General features: G+C 40.3%; 1 protein-coding gene across 9 annotated transcripts in view; it reads right to left on the reverse strand.

Annotated features, from left to right (window-relative positions):
- Positions 1-18,394, reverse strand: part of mib2 (E3 ubiquitin-protein ligase mind bomb 2) — a 672,548-nt gene that overhangs the window by 26,500 nt on the left and 627,654 nt on the right. For 8 of the 9 annotated variants that reach the window (XM_076188487.1, XM_076188492.1, XM_076188494.1 and 5 more), the window contains 7 exons: positions 14,917-15,032; positions 12,283-12,480; positions 11,829-11,971; positions 11,459-11,674; positions 6,273-6,441; positions 3,441-3,574; positions 2,524-2,672 (listed from right to left, as the gene is read on the reverse strand). In XM_076188487.1, the coding sequence (XP_076044602.1) occupies positions 2,524-2,672; positions 3,441-3,574; positions 6,273-6,441; positions 11,459-11,674; positions 11,829-11,971; positions 12,283-12,480; positions 14,917-15,032 (1,125 nt within the window). The remainder of the gene's footprint in view (positions 1-2,523; positions 2,673-3,440; positions 3,575-6,272; positions 6,442-11,458; positions 11,675-11,828; positions 11,972-12,282; positions 12,481-14,916; positions 15,033-18,394) is intronic. The other variant, XM_076188489.1, reaches the window with a different exon arrangement.

An 18,394-nucleotide genomic window follows, 5' to 3' on the forward strand; every position in this document is an offset into this window, starting at 1 on the left:
TCCTACTTTTGGCTCCATTTCCAAACCTTGTTTAGATCCCTCTTTAGTGATTCACAATCCATTTCAGTATTCACTTTCCTCAGCAATTTAGCATCATCTGCAAAGAAGCTCATGTAACAATCCACATCTTCATCTGTGTCATTCACATAAATAGTGAACTTACCTTCCACCAAAAAATGATCTGATATTCCCCACTCTCTCCCCTTAGCACATGAACATCCTTGGGAGACAGGGTGGATGAAATATATTTGGGATGGTTTGGACACATCGAAAGAATGAGTGAAGAAAGACTAGTAAAAGAGGTATGTAAGGCAGATGTGGAGAGAGTGAACTTGAGGGGGCGACCTAGAATGAGATGGATGGATGAGGTAAAAGGGGCTTTGGGGAAGAGGGGAATGTCTGTTGAGGAAGGATGGGAGAGGACAGAAGACAGGAGTGAATGGAGAATGGTTGTATATGGATGATGTTGTGATGCATGAGGTGGAATGGGTGGGGGGATGGGGGGTGAGGTAGTTAGTTTGTGTGAGAAAAATTTGACGCAGCCGGAGGGATTTCTCCACGTCTTCTCCTTTTCTGAATGAGGGGACGGAGAGGGGGGTCGCTGATTTAATGAAGCGGCCTTGCTGTGGATGTGCTGTGTCTTGCAACACTGCCTCTGACCCTGGACAGTGGACAAGATACAGGGATGACCCATCATCCAAGAGGTGCCAAGATAAGAGGGAGGGTAGAGGGTGGAGGGGAGTGGAGTGTATTTAGGGATGGAATGGGTGGGAATGGTTTTTATGCCTTTTTCTTTTCAGCTACCTCCCTTGTAAGGGGGAAAAAGCCTTGGTATATGTATGTATGTAGTAAAGCGTGCGTCAGGAGAGAGTGAATGGTTTAAGGTAAAAGTGGGACTTCGTCAGGGATGTGTCATGTCACTTTGGCTGTTCAATTTATACATGGATGGGGTGGTGCGAGAGATAAATGCAAGGGTGGTGGGTCAGGGATTGGAGATGGCAAAAGAAAATGGAGAAAAGTGGGAGATAAGCCAGCTGTTGTTTGCGGACAACACTGCGCCTGTGGCAGGATCAGAGGAGGGATTGAGGAAGTTAGTGACAGAGTTTGGGAGAGTGTGTTAAAGAGGCAAGTTGAAGATAAATGTGGGTAAAAGTAAGGTGATGAGATGTACAAGGGGTGAAAGTGGCAGCAGACTGGAAGTGAGTATTAAGGGAGAGAGACTGGAGGAAGTGGATAGTTTTAGATACTTGGGTACAAATGTGGCAGGAAAGGAAGGAGTGGAGGTGGAGGTAGAATGTAGATTGAGAGAAGCAAGTAAATGCCTTGGTGGATTAAAAAGTGTAATGAGAAATAGACATTTGGGAATGGATGCTAAGAGGAGATTATATGAAGGAATGATTGTGCCAACAGCACTGTATGGGGCAGAAACATGGAACATAAGAGAGGAAGAGAGGAGTTTGAATGTGTTTGAGATGAGGTGTCTGAGAAGTATGATAGGGGTTACTAGGCTGGATAGAGTGAGAAATGAGGAGGTGAGGAGGAGAACGGGGGTGGAAAGGGAGCTGGGAGATAGGGTGGATGAAAGAGTATTGGGATGGTTTGGACACATGGAGAGAATGAGTGAAGAAAGACTAGTAAAAGAGGTGTGGAAGGCAGATGTGGAAGGAATGAACATGAGGGGGTGACCTAGGATGAGATGGATGGATGGGGTAAAAGGGGATTGGGGAAGAGGGGAATGTCTGTTGAGGAAGGATGGGAGAGGAGAGAAGACAGGGGTGAATGGAGAATGGTTGTATATGGATTTTATTGTGATCCATGAGGTGGAATGGGTGGGGGGTGGGGGGAGAGGGAGTATGTGTGAGAAAAATTTGATGCAGCCCTTTTCTGCATGAAGGGACAGAGAGGAGGGGTTGCCGATTTAATGAAACTGTCTTGCTATGGATGTGCTGTGTCTTGCGACACTGCTTCTGATCCAGGGTAGTGGACAAGATGCAGGGATGACCCGTCATCCAGGAGGTGCTAAGGTAAGAGGGAGGGAAGAGGGTGGAGGGGAGTGGAGTGTGATAGGGATGGAATGTGTGGGAGTGGTTTTTATGCCTTTGTTTTTTGGCTACCTCCCTTGTAAGGGGGAAAAAAACCTTTGGTATATGTATGTATGTATGTTCAATGTTACTGCATGAGGGGACAGAGAGAGGGGGATGCCAATAAAATGAAGCAGACTTGCTGTGGATGTTCTGTCTTGCTGCATGGCTTCTGACCCAGGGCAGTGGGCAAGATACAGGAATGATCCATCATCCAGGAGGAGCCAATATGAGAGGGAGGGTGGGAGGGGTGGTGAATGGGGGTGGAATGGGTAGGAATGAAATGGGTGGGAGTGGAATTATGACTTTCGACTTTGGTTACCTTCCTTGCAAGGGGGAAAAAGCCCTTGGTATGATGTACTTTATTAATACATGTTATCTGTTATGAGTCAATTTTATATATAATTTTAGGAAAACTAGACTTCTAAAAATAATTCCTTACCCAAATGCTGAATAATGCAGTGCAGTGTCTCCATCATCATCAGCTATTTCCAATGCAGCCTTGTGATCTAATAATAACCTGACAATATCCATGTGACCTTGATGACATGCTACTTGTAGGCAGGTCTTCCCAGAACTCTTGGCATCAACCTATATGCAAGAAATATGTAAGAATATAGACAAAAATATTCAAGAAATGTGCTCCAGTTAAGTTTCATACAATGTGGACAGTACAATGTTTTGCTCCTTTGAAGATTCTATATTAAATTATTATATTCTGTGTTACTTAGTTTTCACTGGTAAAGCAGTTGCCAAAACACCTGTAGCTATGTAGCTGGATGAAGTAAATACAGAAAATGGAATGTTCATTCCCTTACTAGGACTCTCTCAATCTCTGAGGAGGTTCTGATAAGTATGAAACATTAGGGAATTAAAACTTTTCTTCTATGTTTACATCACCACCCTGTCACTCATCTGTCTTCTATACTTCACCTGTAGCTATCTATGAGTCATTTCATACAACAATGAGGAACCACTTCCCTGCAAATGGGTAAACCCATGTGTGACATAGTACTTGCATTACCCTAGTAGAAAGATTCCAAAGATAACTGTACATTTGACAGTTACCCAAGTAACTAATCTTTTGCAGAAAAAAGTTGAATGGGAAAATAATGCATTTGCAAGCTGGCTAAGCTTTTCACAAACCAATATTAAGGTCAGAATACATGGCCAATGCAAAAATTAAAATTATAACTAAATCTCAGCTTTCAATACACTACCTCTCATCATTCTTCCATATTTTCAGTCTAACTACATTATAATAATATTCTGCAAATATAACTATTTACACTACAGCCCCTTTACTTTTATTGCCCGATATAAAAATACAAGCATAAATTCTTCCATATTTCATTTTACCTTGTCATTATGTTTGGCTAGAAGCTGTGATACAACACTGGTATGGCCCTGTGCAGCTTCTCTAACCAGCTTGTCTACCACAGAACTGTCTTGTTCTGGGTCTAATAACTGATGCAAGATGGATGTCAGAGGGCCTGGAAGGTTAGGATTAAATTGCAGTTATGATGTACAATAAATTTGAGGTAACATACAAGGTTCTGAAACAACTACTGAAATAAACATGACAATATGTTTAGCTCCATTTCCATTGTACAGCATACATACATACATATACCAAGCCTTTTTCCCCCTTACAAGGGGGGTAGCCAAAAAGAAAAAGGCATAAAATCACTCCCACCCATTCCATCCCTGAATACACTCCACACCCCTCCACCCCTCTTATCTTAGCACCTCCTGGATGACGGGTCATCCCTGCACCTTGTCCACTGCCCTGGGTCGGAAGGAGTGTTGCAAGACACAGCACATCCACAGTAAGGCCACTTCATTAAATCGGCGACCCCCCCATTGCATAAAATGAGAGGACGGGGAGAAATCCCTTCGGGCTGCGTCAAATTTTGCTCACACATACTACCTCACCCCCCATCCACCCGCCCATTCCACCTCATGCTATCCCAACATCATCCATATACAACCATTCTCCATTCACCCCTGTCTTCTGTCCTCTCCCGTCCTTCCTCAACAGACATTCCCCTCTTCCCCAAAGCCCCCTTCACCCCATCCATCCACCTCATCCTAGGATGCCCCCTCATGTTCACTCCCTCCACATCTGCCTTCCACACCTCTTTTACTAGTCTTTCTTCACTCATTCTTTCCATGTGTCCAAACCATCCTAATATTCTTTCATCAACCCTATCTCCCAGCTCCCTTTCCACCCCCATTCTCCTCCTCACCTCCTCATTTCTCACTCTATCTAGCCTAGTAACCCCCATCATACTTCTCAGACACCTCATCTCAAACACATTCAAACTCCTTCTCTCTTCTTCTCTTATGTTCCATGTTTCTGCCCCATACAGTGCTGTTGGCACAATCACTCCTTCATACAGTCTCCTCTTAGCATCCATTCCCAAATGTCTATTCCTCATTACACTCTTTAATCCACCAAGGCATTTACTTGCTTCTCTCAATCTACATTCTACCTCCACTTTCACTCCACCTTTCCCTGCCACATTTGCACCCAAGTATCTAAAACTATCCACTTCCTCCAGTCGCTCTCCCATAATGCTCACTTCCAGTCTACTGCCACTTTCACCCCTTGTACATCTCATCACCTTACTTTTACCCACATTTATCTTTAGCTTTCTTCTATCACATACTCTCCCAAACTCTGCCACCAACTTCCTCAATCCCTCCTCCAATCCTGCCACAAGTGCAGTGTCGTCTGCAAACAACAACTGGCTCACCTCCCACTTTTCTCCATTTTCTTCAACCATCTCCAATCCCTTGCCCACTACCCTTGCATTTATCTCTCGCACCACCCCATCCATGTATAAGTTGAACAGCCAGGGTGACATAACACATCCTTGACGAAGTCCCACCTTTAATTCAAACCACTCACTCTCTCCATTTCCAATCCTGACACAAGCTCTACTATTCTCATAAAAACTCTTGAGAGCTCCTAGAAGCTATCCTCCTATCCCGCATATCTTCATAACCTCCCACAGTGCCTTTCTGTCTACCCTATCATAAGCCTTTTCCAGATCCATAAAAGCCCAAAAAACATCCTTCCCCTTTCCTATAGCTTTCTTACATATCTGTCTTACCACAAAGATCTGATCTACACAACCTCTACCTGTCCTAAATCCACACTGTTCCTCACCAATTACTCCTTCTGTTCCTCTCCTAATCCTCTCAACCAAGATCCTCCCATTGTACAGACATGTACCAAAAGGCTCTTTTTTTTTTTTTTTTTACCTTAAAAGAGGGGTGCTTCACCCAAGGCACACACCCACCCTTCACCTATCTCTTAACCATTTTCCATCCTATCTTAGTTGGTCAGGAAAGAACAGTCATCCCTTCCCTTCACCCATTACTCTGGTAAGAAGCAATGCATAAAAAATTAGCCCCTCTACAGCAGGGCCCAACAATCAAAGCTAATTTACTCCCACCAATTCATTACATGGCAACCCTCCCCTCTTATCCAGAGCAGAGAAGAAAGGTGTCAATTTTACATCCATTAACAACTCACTTACTCATACTTATCTTTTGCCCTCTCCCTTCCCTGCTCAACAGATAATCCTCTTGTACTTCTTTTCTACTATTCTTCAGGTACAGTTCTACTGTGTTTGTTTACAAGTAATCTCAGGACAAACAATGGACATGAAGTGGTTCTGTAGGATGAATGTTGGAGCAGACCTGGCCCCACCCTCCCAAAATCTCTAAAGCCTATCAATATCACCTCCATCAAGGTACAGCTCATAGGGGCTGACACCTGGTCTCTAGACTGACTTCAAGATTCTCTGTCAGCTTTAACTATTTTTCCACAACTTTTTCCCACTGGGACAACTGACTACTAACAACTGCTCTGCTCATCCTTCTAGCTGGTGACATACATATAGTCCCACATTCACACTTTAGACAGTGGTCCAATGTTTGTTTCTGGAGAGACCTATGGAAAAGCCCAAGGACTGTTGCCAACTGGCATAAAGCAGTTTCTGGCCAGTGGAAATTGTAGAAACAATTGGATGACAAGTGGTCTCATCAAGTCAGTCATTCTTTGTTTATTGATCTCACACTCTGTAATGTGACCACCCAACCCACACCACCACATCATTATGAACACTTTCCCAAACCCATCATCATTTTATCCAAACTATTTATCCACTCTTAACATACTGGCATGCTCCTGACGTTCATTAGCTCTCATGGTATTGTTGTATTCAGCATTATTGTGGGGTGCCAGGCTCACACACAGGGGGTTGAAAGTCCAAGTCTTGCCCTCAATGTTCACACGTAGATCTCCATCAGGATAAACCTTGGCTACTACACCTGTTTTGCCAAGAGCCTGGAAAGATATCAAGATACTCTTACACTCATATATTTAAATAAAACAAGTTATATTTCAACCTAAAATACTAAATGTGGAGGAGGATTGGGAGGGAGTGGTGATAGCAGTGGGTGCTAAGAGAATGACAGTAATGGGTGAGGAAAATGGAAGAAAAAAGACAAGATGAGGTTTAAGTAGTAATTACAAAGATGAGAACAGGTAAGGCACCTGGGTTAGATGGGTGTCATGTGGAGTGTCTGAAGAAAGAGGTACAGTAGAGGTTATTTAATGTGTGTCTGAGGGAGGATAGAGTGCTGGAGGACTGGAGTGCATGCAGATTTCCACTTTACAAAGGGAAAGGGGACAAATGATGTGAGTGTAGTAGTTTCTAAGGGGTCACTCTGTTGAGTGTAGTTGGGAAGGCTTAGAGGGTTTTAATTGAGAGGATTAGGAGAGGAACAGAGATAATTGGTGAGGAACAGTGTGGGTTTAAGAAAGATAGGGGTTGCATGGGTCAGATTTTTGTGATAAGGTATATGTGAGAAAGATTCAGCAAAAGGTAAGGATGTTTTTTGGGCCTTTATGGATATGGAAAAGGCTTATGACAGGGTAGACAGGAATGCACTGTGGGAGATTTTGCAGATATATGGGATCTGTTAAGGGCAGTCAAGAGTTTTTATGAGAGTAGTAGAGCCTGTCTTAGAATAAACAATGGAGATAGCATGTGGTTTGAGGTAAAGGTGGGACTGTGTCAGGGATGTGTCATGTCACCATGGCTGTTTAATGTGTACATGGATGGGGTGTTGTGTAAGGTAATGGTAAGAGTAATGGGTAGGGGAATGGAGATGATTTAAAAAAAATGGAGAAATGTGGGAGGTGAACCAGATGCTGTTTGCTGACAAAACTGTACTTGTGGCAGTGTCAGAGGAGGGGTTAAGGAAGTTAGTGATGAAGTTTGGGAAGGTATACAAGAGGAGAAAGTTGAAGGAGTGGAGTGGAGGTGGAGGTAAGTTGCAGATTGAGAGAACCAAGTAAATGCCTTGGAGGATTAAAAAGTGTTACACGAATTAGGCATTTGGGAATGGATACAAGAAGATTATATGAAGATGTGATTGTGCCGACAGCACTGTATGGGGCAGAGACATGGAATTTAAGAGAGGCAGAGAGGAAAGGTTTAAATGTGTTTGAGATGAAATGTCTGAGAAGTATGGTAGAGTTTACAAGGTTTGATAGAGTGAGAAATGAGGAGAGCTTGGATAGAAAAAGAGATGGTAGACGGGGTTGATGAAAGAATAGTGGGATGGTTTGGACACACACTGACAGTCAAATGAATTGGATGTGCCTGAGAATGCTCCATGAGCTTACGCTAAAATCTAGCAATTCACTGTCCAAAGATTGGTGCTTTACCTAATTGTAAACAGACAGAAGGGGGGTGATGGTAAGTGGAACTGTAATGTAGCAAAGTGATTAAGTTTAGAAAAAAAAAAGGGAATGGATAAAAAGGATGATAAACCAACATATGCTGAGACAACCAAAAGAAGATTAGATATGAGTAAGTATGAAATGCCTTTGGGAGTGGTTAAAAAAATTGTATTATTGATAGTCCTAGATATGAAAACAAATTACTCCACGGATGCCACTCTTCACATCTTCCCAGTTCGAATTTTTGTCTCTAAGTACCACTCTCATTTTTCTCCCAATTAAGAAATCCTTTATCCATTCCAGTAGCTTAACTTGTATTCCTCCTATTATTTCAGTTTTTCTTATTTATTTTTTATGTGGTGCTTTGTCAAATGCCTTCTGCAAGTCCAAGAAGGCAATCTGCCCAGCCATCTCTTTCTTGCATCATCTCAATTAATCTCGAGTAAAAGCATATTAAATTTGTGGTACATGATCTTCCACTTCTAAAGCCAAATTGTTTAGGGTTTACTATTCTATTTTCTTCCAAGTGTTTGGTCCATTTGTTTCTGATGACTTTTTCCCATATTTTTGCTACTGTGCTTGTAAGGGATACCGGTCTGAAGTTTGTAGGATCTTCTTTATTTCCTCCTTTATATATTGGTACAATGCATCTTTCCAATCTTGCAGTACCTTTCCTTCTTTGAGTGAGAAGTCTATTATCTTGTATAATTTGTCTGTCAGTTAATCTATGCACTCTTTCAGTATCCAATTTGCAATTCCATCCGGTCCATGCAATTTCCTAACATCTAGGTTTTTTATTTGGTCTCTTATTTCTTTTTGTGTTACCTTTATTTCTTTCATTTTGGGTGATCTTTCTTGTTGTCCATCTTCCCAAATTTGTGAGCTCTAACTTCTAAAAACAGACCTGAAATGTCTGATCATAACTTCAGCCATTTCTGTCATCTATATATTCTTTATCTCTTTCATGCAATTTTACTATTTCATATTTATCCTTTAGTTTTTCATTTATATATCTGTAAAAGAGTTTTGGTTGATCATTTGTCTATAATATATTTTTCTTATTTTCTTTTTTTTCTTTCCTGCATATATTCACATATTTGTTCTTAAGTTTTATATATGTTTGCCATTTAGATTTTTTTTTTATTTTTTCCAAATTTTCAGGCTTTCTCTCTGCTGTCTTTAGCTTCCCTACACCTTTTGTTATACCAACACTATATAAATCTCTTTTTGTTTCTTTTTTGGTACATATTTATCAATTCCTTCTTTATACTTTCCTTTGAATATGTCCCATTTGTCTTCCATCTTTGTTTCCTCTTTAGAGAATTTGTCCCAGTTTGTTTTGGAATTTTTTTCTTAGTTTTACAAAATCCATGTTGTTGTACATTAATCTTCCTTCTCTATGTTTATCATTACTATTTACATTGTTCTGTTCTTTTAATTCAAACTCTGTTTGTATATGGTCACTCTCCAATTGGTGTTTTATACTCCATTTTGTTCACAATATCTGGTTCAGAAGTTAATATTAAGTCTAGTTTCGACAGTTCCTCATTGTTTCTATATCTAGTATTTTCCTTAACCCATTGTGTTAAGGTGTATTCGATGGTCATATCCAGTAGAATGTTGCTCCAAAGTTCTTCTCCCCCTTTTACTATCATTTCTTCCCAGATTATATCCTTTGCATTAAAATCGCCCATGATTACTATGTTACCACCCTCTTTCAGTGTCTCGTTTCGCACATTCATTGTGTCTTCCAGTAATTTAGAATGTTCGCTATCTGACCAAGCCTGTATTTTTGGTGTTAGATACACTGCTACAAATTTTCTGCTTTTCATCTTTTTGTTTACAATTTTGATCATAATTAATTCTACATTGCCTTGGCCTTCATTAATCTTTGTCACATTTAGACCCTTTTTGGTCAATATCATGACACCTCCTCCCTGCTTGTCTGTTCTATTTTTCACCCAGTGGTTGTATAGACCTTGTCCCACTATACTTGTTGATAAAGATCCTTTCAGTTTTGTCTCTAAAATTCCCATAATGTCAGGTTTCTCACTTTCTAGATAGTCATTTAGTTCACTGATTCCAGAGATCATGCCATCGATATTTGTGTATGCACTTTTAGTTTCATATTTTCTTTTCTTTTTTGGTTTAAGTTTCCATTTTTTTGATGTACCATTTTTTCAGTCTCAAGTCCAGCACTCTCCAAAAAAACTTTTTTTTTTTCTGTCTCTGTTCTTTTCTCATTTCTATCATTGGCTTCAATTCTGAAAGCTTTGTCTTTCTCTTTTTCCTCATCACTCATTTCCTTTTTTATCCACATATGTTTGAATTTCTCACTGTTTGCCAATTTAACCACTTTTGATAATACCACCTTGGTTATCATTTGAGTTCTTAGTTTTATTTTCAGAGGTCTATGTTGTTTTTCTTTTGAATATTTGCCTATCCTGTGGATTTTGTCAATTTATCAAAATTTTGCCCTTCATCCTGTATTTCTTTCAAAATTCCTTAGTTATTTCCTTCTCCTCCTTTTCTCTCTGGTATCTATACATATCATGTTTTTCCTGGATACCATGGACCACAATGCACTACCTTTGTCAACTGTATCTCTCACCCAATTTTCCTTTTCTTTAATTATTTTCATAACTGTTTCTTTTGTATTTTCCTCCATCTGCTTTTGTACTATTTCTCTAAAAGATATATTTTTTTTCCTGTTCTTGTTTACATTGATTTTTTATTTCAATGAGGTCTGTTTCTTTAACTGACTCTTCCACCTTTCCGGTTACTTCTTGTAATTGCTCTTTCACCTACTTTTTCAATTCTTCATTTTTATTTTTGTCCTCATTCTTCATTCTTTTGTTTTCTCTTTTGAGGATTTCAATTTCGCTCTTTAAATCAGTTAATTCTTTAATTGTTTGCTCATTACTCTTACACAAAGTAATCAATTCCCTAAGTACAGCTCGGTAATCCAATTTTAAATCTATGATTTCTTCCATTAAGTCGTTTACTTCGCGATTTCTTAATGCATTACTATATCTAACTTCTCTATCTATATCTAAGCTTTTACCTATTTCACCTGGGTTTCTTTGAAACCCTGAAAAACTGTTGTTTTCCCACCTTTGGTTTTTCCTTGGAGTATCTATCAAACAAGTTCTTTTGGGGATGACACCTCTTGGACTTTCCACTTTGCTTATATCCAGTCCTCTCTTCGTTGGTTTGTTTATTATTCTTTCTTCTTTTTCTTTCTCCATTTTGCCAAAACTATACTTTTTTCAAGAACTGGATTTTCTTTTTCAGTCACATGAGAAACACAGTTTAACCATCCCGCACAATGTGTGTGTGTGTGTGTGTGTGTGTATTCACCTTGGTCTTTGGATCACGTGTTGGACTCGTGATCGACAGCTATTTCCCTCCCGGAAGAGAGCTCAGAGCTTGTATGACCGATCTATGGGTAATGCTATGACCTTTCGCACACACACACACCCAAAGCGCCCTGGGCAGGATTCGAACCAGGTACTGCGAGCACCACCGTACTTCCCAGTCCAGTGCTCCACCAACCGCACCACCGAGTCGGTGTGTGTGTGTGTGTGTGTGTGTGTTTAATTCATGAACTTACACTCTTCATGTAGTCGATCCATTCACCATGGCCTTTCTGGTACTCTTTCACCTTGGATGCTTCGGTTGATACAATCACTACATCTCCAGGTGCGAAGTGGGTTGCTCGTGTCAGGGCTGCTGGGTGGATTGTCCAGCGTGTTGTGCAACCCTCATACTGCACTCTAACATCACCTTTCTCCGTGATGCGATGCACAATTCCCACCTTGTCAATAAACTGTCAACAACCAATTCATGTATACATAGCTCACATATGATTCAAAAATTGAAAAGTCAAACATGGATTTGGGAAAATTCTAGTTGAATATTTCTAAAAAGTTACATATCAATTTATACATTTTTTCTTCATTTGTAGTGTTCATGATGCTTACATCAGCCATCTTCTGGTTCCAGCCTCCATGCCCTTCTTGCATAGCCCGTAGCCTTTCAAGGGGCACCATCACACGTACACGCTCTCCTACTGAGAATGGCATCTGTTGGGGTGATGCAGGGCTGTGCGACGTGGAACTAGGCTCTGAATAGAGAGTTGTCATTTTTATAAAAGGGTACACTAATACAAAATATCTTATATGTATATGCTTCACATTACTAACATAAAAATGTGGTACATAAGTGAAGTAATTAGCACTAGCTCCCCCGCCTCTCCTCTTTCCATGCACTAGGGAATCTGATCTTGGGGAGAAGCTCATGATAACTACTCAGGTAGGAAAAGGTTGCACAGAGGAGGTTGGGAGACAAAAAGGGGAGAGATCGCTAATAAATGACTTTTATTCAAATAAATAGGTTCTCCACCACCACTGCATACATCCATCACAATCTACTCACCTTCTAATTTGCCTAAAACTGGAAGGTGTTCCTTATATACATATCCATTCACAGCCTCTTCAATGTACTTCAGATCAACCTTGCCTTTGTGCCCAACACGGTAGACATTGGTGGAACCACATACCCACGTCACATTGGCCACTGAGCGGCCTGACTCGTTGTCCCAGCCACGGATCTCTGTGACACGGCCACATTTGCCTGAAACAATTCAAAGAATAAGTATCTACCAAGCTAAGACCATAACAAAGCAAGAGCTAAATTAAAGCTGGGCAATCAGACAACCAACTTCTTTCCACGATTTGGTTGTAAAATAGTCTGGCTGATAAACTGCTTACCAAAAATTTCAAGTGTAGGACAGTTGTTTACCAACAAGATGGAAGTGGTCAAATACCAACTAAAATAGTCATATATTGCCAATAAACCTTGGAAACCAAGGGAAATGGGAAGTGGACTTCAATACAAAGAAGTGTAGCATAATGGAGTTCGGAAAAAAGCAAAAACAGAATATCAGGACAATATAAAATTGGAACCAAGGAGGTAAAGAAGGAGAGATCCAAAAAAGATTTGGGGGTAATTATCTCAAACGACTTGTCCTATGACAAACAAATAAACAAAATTGTTGGAGAATCCTACAACTTGCTAAGATCAATAAAAGTGGCATTTACATATTTGGACGAAGAAATTATTAAAAAAATATTTATCACACTGATAAGGCCTAGACTAGAATATGCGGCAACATTGTGGTCACCCAGTACCAAAAAGAATATAAAGAAAATAGAAAGAATCCAGAGAGCAGCAACAAAAATGGCACCTGCACTTGCAAACTTGTCATATGAGGAGAGATTGGCTAAACTGGAGTTACCGATTCTGGAGCAAAGAAGAGAGAGAGGTGATCTACTGACCATCTATAGAACCATGAAAGGCACAGAAATACTTGATAGAGAGGACTTGTTAAACTGGGACAAAAGAAGCACAAGAGGGCATGGAAAAAAAAACATAGCTACAGAAGAGATCTGAAGAAAAACAGTTTTCCACATAGAGTGGTGGACACTTGGAACTCGGACAATGAAATAGTGTGCGCAAAAACTATGCATGAGTTTTACCACTTCCATACGGTGATGCCTATGTAGGCGTCATGAGGAGCAAGTGGGTACTCGATGATGCCGACGTCGGCATCTTGATTATATTTATTGTAGTCGTACCTATGTAACCTCCATTCTCTCTAAACTGGCTTCATCATATTTTCTATGGTTATCAAAATTCACGGGTGAAAGAGAACGAACGATTGAGCACTGACTTTATTTTTTATAATGCGATTATTATGACGCAACATCGCACGTCGGGCAGCTAATGCTGCCAGACGTGCGATGTGCCCCGGAGTGAAAAGGTTAAGAGCAAAGTAGACACTGCGAGATACAATGGCAGGACACCACGAGCGTAGCTCCCCTTCCCGCAAAATACAACTAGGTAAAACTAGGTAAATACATGAAACAACCTGACCTATGACTTATCTCTAGAAACTTGTATGAGGAAAGGAGGCAAGCAATTATCTGACCCTAACTGTTCTGGTGAGCATCTGTGTAGTAAGTTTGTACTCAAAATCTATTTATCTATATACCCAGAGCTTTTTCCCCCTCATAAGGAAGGTGGCCAAGTCAAAGGCACATACTCCATAGCATAATGGAGTTTGGAAAAAGCAAAAAACAGAATATCAGGAAAATATACAATTGGAACCAAGGAAGTAAAGAAGGTAGGATCTGAAAAAGATTTGGGGGTAATTATCACAAACGACTTGTCCTATGATAAACAGATTAACAAAATTGTCGGGGAGACTTACAACTTGCTAAGATCAATAAAAGTGGCATTTGCATACTTGGACGAAGACATGATAGAAAAAATATTGGTTACATTGATAAGGCCTAGACTAGAGTATGCGGTGACATTATGGTCCCCCAGTACCAAAAAGAATATAAAGAAAATAGAATCCAGAAAGCAGCCACAAAAATGGCACCTCCACTTGCAAACCTATCATATGAGGAGAGATTGGCTAAACTAGAGTTACCAACACTGGAGCAAAGAAGAGAGAGAGAGGTGACCTACTGACCATCTACAGAATCATGAAAGGCACAGAGATACTTGATAGAGAGGACTTACTAAACTGGGACAAGAGAAACACAAGAGGACATGGAAAGAAAATCAAAACACATAGCTATAGAAGAGAACTGAAGAAAAACAGTTTTCCACATAGAGTATTGGACACTTGGAACAAACTGGATAATGAAATAGTATGCACAAAAACCATTCATGAGTTTAAAAGCAAACTAGACACTGCGAGATACAAAGGCGGGACACCACAAGCATAGCTCCCCTTCCCGCAAAATACATCTAGGTAAACTAGGTAAATACACATTCCACTCCCATCCACCACCCTTTCCCCTTTCTCATTTTAGCTTTTCAAGAATGAAGGGTCATCCCTGAATCCCACCCACTGCCCTGGGTCAGAAGCAACACGGCAAGACACAATACATCCACAGCAAGGCCACTTCACTTAATTGGTGATCCCCCTCTAAAACTAAAACATGTGATCAAGACCTTATCAAGTAGAGATACCAAACCTGTCACCTCTGTACATACCATCGCCACCATCTTGGTTGCCCCAGTCCCAATCTGGCCCACGAACCACCTTGGCACCAACAAAGATCCCCTGCAGTGTAGCCTTGGAGCCAGTCTTACGCTGCCCAACCTCCACTCTGTAAAATAGGCACTACATCAAAACACTGACATGTTTGATTATCATCAATTGGTATTATTTTGGAGTATGAGGGCAAAGTTTTTACTGGAGCATAAAAACAATTAATTTTTAGTTTCCATAGCAATTCTATCATATGTACCATTAGAAAGTGGCACAGTGAGTCCTCCTTATACGGTAATTCTTTATCCAGTAAATTCAGTTAAGGTATTTGGTAATTACTACCCTCGATTCTCTTTATGGTAAGAAAAATTCACAGATATGGTATCCGCTCATGTTTTGAAGAGGAAAGAGCAGGGAGAAGGTACATCTGCCATATCCTATTATTACATGTTATAATGGGTTCGGTATACAGTAATTTCAATTTGCGGTAAGGTTTTCAGGAATGCATATTTACCATATAATGAGGACTTACTGTACAGCAAAATGCAAAGCTATAAAGAGTAATAATAAACAAGATTATATTCTAAGTATTATATATCCTTATTATAGAACTTATACATACACATAATATATATATACATATATATATATATATACACACATGTACCAAAGGCTTTTTCCCCCTTACACAGGAGATAGCCAAAAAGAAAAAGGCATAGAAACCACTCCAACCCATTCCATCCCCTACATATTCCACTCCCCTCCTCCCTCACTCTCATCTTGGCACCTCCTAGATGACAGGTCATCCCTACATCCTGTCCACTGCCCTGGGTCAGAAGCAGTGTCGCAAGACACAGCACATCCACAGCAAGGCCGCTTCATTAATTTGGCGACCCACCCTCTCCGTCCCCTCATGCAGAAAAGGAGAAGACGGGGAGGAATCCCTTCGGGCTGCGTCAAATTTCTCATACATACTTCCTCACCCCCCATCCCCCTCATGCATCACAGCATCATCTATACACAACCCTTCTCCATTCACCCCTATCTTCTGTCCTCTCCCGTCCTTCCTCAACAGACATTCCTCTCTTTTGTAATGCCCCTTTTACCCCATCCATCCATCTCATCCTAGGACGCCCCTTCATACGAGTATTTCCTCCTTCCACCTCTGCCTTCTACACCTCTTTTACTAATCTTTCTTCACTCATTCTTTCCATGTGTCCAAACCATCCTAATACTCCTTCATCAACCCTATCTCCCAACTCCCTTTCCACCCCCATTCTCCTCCTCACCTCCTCATTTCTCACTCTATCTAGCGTAGTAACCCCTATCATACTTCTCAAACATTTCATCTCAAATACATTCAGACTCCTTCTCTCTTCCTCTCTTATGTTCCATGTTTCTGCCCTGTACAGTGCTGCTGGCACAATCACTCCTTCATATAACCTCCTCTTAGCATCCATTCCCAGATGTCTATTTCTCATTACACTTTTTAATCCACCAAGGCATTTTCTAGCTTCTCTCAATCTACATTCTACTTCCACCACTACTCTTCCCTTTCCTGCCACATTCGCACCCAAGTATCTAAAACTATCCACTTCCTCCAGTCTCTCACCCTTAATGCTCACTTCCAGCCTGCTGTTACTCTCTTCCCTTGTACATCTCATCACCTTACATTTGCCCACATTTATCTTAACTTCCTTCTTTCATACACCTTCTCAAACTCTGCCACTAACTTCCTCAATCCCTCCTCTGATCATGCTACAAGTGCAGTGTTGTCAGCAAACAACAACTGGCTTATTTCCCACTTTTCTCCATTTTCTTCAACCATCTCCAACCCCTGACCCACTACCCTTGCATTCACCTCTCACAACACCCCATTCATGTATAGACTGAACAGCCAGGGGGACATAGCACATCCTTGACGAAGTCCTACCTTTACCTCAAACCATTCACTCTCTCCATTTCTAATCCTAACATAAGCTCTACTACTCTCGTAAAAACTTTTGCCTGCTCTTAACAGCTTTCCTCCTATCATGTATATCTGCAAAACCTCCCACAGTGCCTTCCTGTCTACCCTGTCAGCCTTTTCCAGATCCATAAAAGCCCAAAAAACATCCTTACCTTTTCCTATAGCTTTCTCACATAGCTGTCTTACCACAAAAATCTGATCTACACAACCCCTACCTGCCCTAAAACCACTGTTCCTCACCAATTACTCCCTCCATTCCTCTCCTGATTCTCTCAATCAAGACCCTCCCATAAGCCTTCCCAACTACACTCAACAAGCTAATCCCTCTGAAACTACTACACTCACATTTGTCACCCTTTCCCTTGTAAAGCAGAATGATACAGGCACTCCTCCAGTCCTTCGGCACTACCCTCTCACAAACATTATATATATATATATATATATATATATATATATATATATATATATATATATATATATATATATATATATATATATATATTATATATATATCCATCAAAATACAATCAGAACATATGTTTGCAACTTCTAACAAAGAAAACCTTAGATCTACATACAACTTTGAGTTGGAGCTACTGGTATGCTCATGTGTCCTGTCCCAACTTATGAGACTTTGCCTTAAATTCATTTATGTTGTTGGTCTGGATTATTTCTTCATTTAATTTGTTCAACAAACTAACATAACTATGTAGGAAGCTATGCTTCCTAATATATGAGTAATCAGTATTCTTTGATTTTTTCTATTATGATTTCATGTTGTTCCTACATTCCATATTAATGAATCCTCTCTGTCATACAGTTTTTCTATTCTTTTCACTTTTCTTATCATTACTATCATGTCACCCCTCTCATTTCACTTATCCAGTGTGTGTTTTCTTAGTTTTTTCAGTACCTCATCATATGTATTATGAGCCAGGTTGGAGGCTATTCTGGTTGATGCCCTTTGTATTCTATTTTTCTTACTTTTTTTTGTGTGTGTGGCCACACCAAAGCTTCATATTCCAATCTGGGCCACACCAGAAATTAAATTCAATTTCACCGGCTGTACATTTCTATATAACCTAAATTCCTCTTTCTACTGTCTTGTTCACAATCTCCTCCAGTTTATGTCTCCTCTCTCAACTTGTAATAATCACTTTTTAGTTTGTCAAACTTTCTTTTGGTTTTCTGTTATGTGGACCATATAAATTGGTGTGTATGTATTTTTGTGTGTAATTCACCATGGTTTTGGATCATGCAAGAGCTCTGATCACATATATGGCTCAATCTATGGGTAATGCAATTACCTCACACACATATACACACAATAGGAAAACAAGAGGACATGAGAAGAAACTCAAAAAGGATAGTTATAGAAGAGATCTGAAAAAAGAATAGCTTCCCACACAAGAGTGGTGGATACCTGGAAATAATTAGATATGGCGACAGTGTGTGCAAATACTATTCAAGAATTAAAGAACAAATTTGATGCTGAAAGACATAAAGACGGG

The sequence above is a fragment of the Oratosquilla oratoria genome, chromosome 7 (assembly GCF_046742065.1).
Source record: "Oratosquilla oratoria isolate Oo_2021 chromosome 7, ASM4674206v1, whole genome shotgun sequence".
Lineage (NCBI taxonomy): Eukaryota > Metazoa > Arthropoda > Malacostraca > Stomatopoda > Squillidae > Oratosquilla > Oratosquilla oratoria.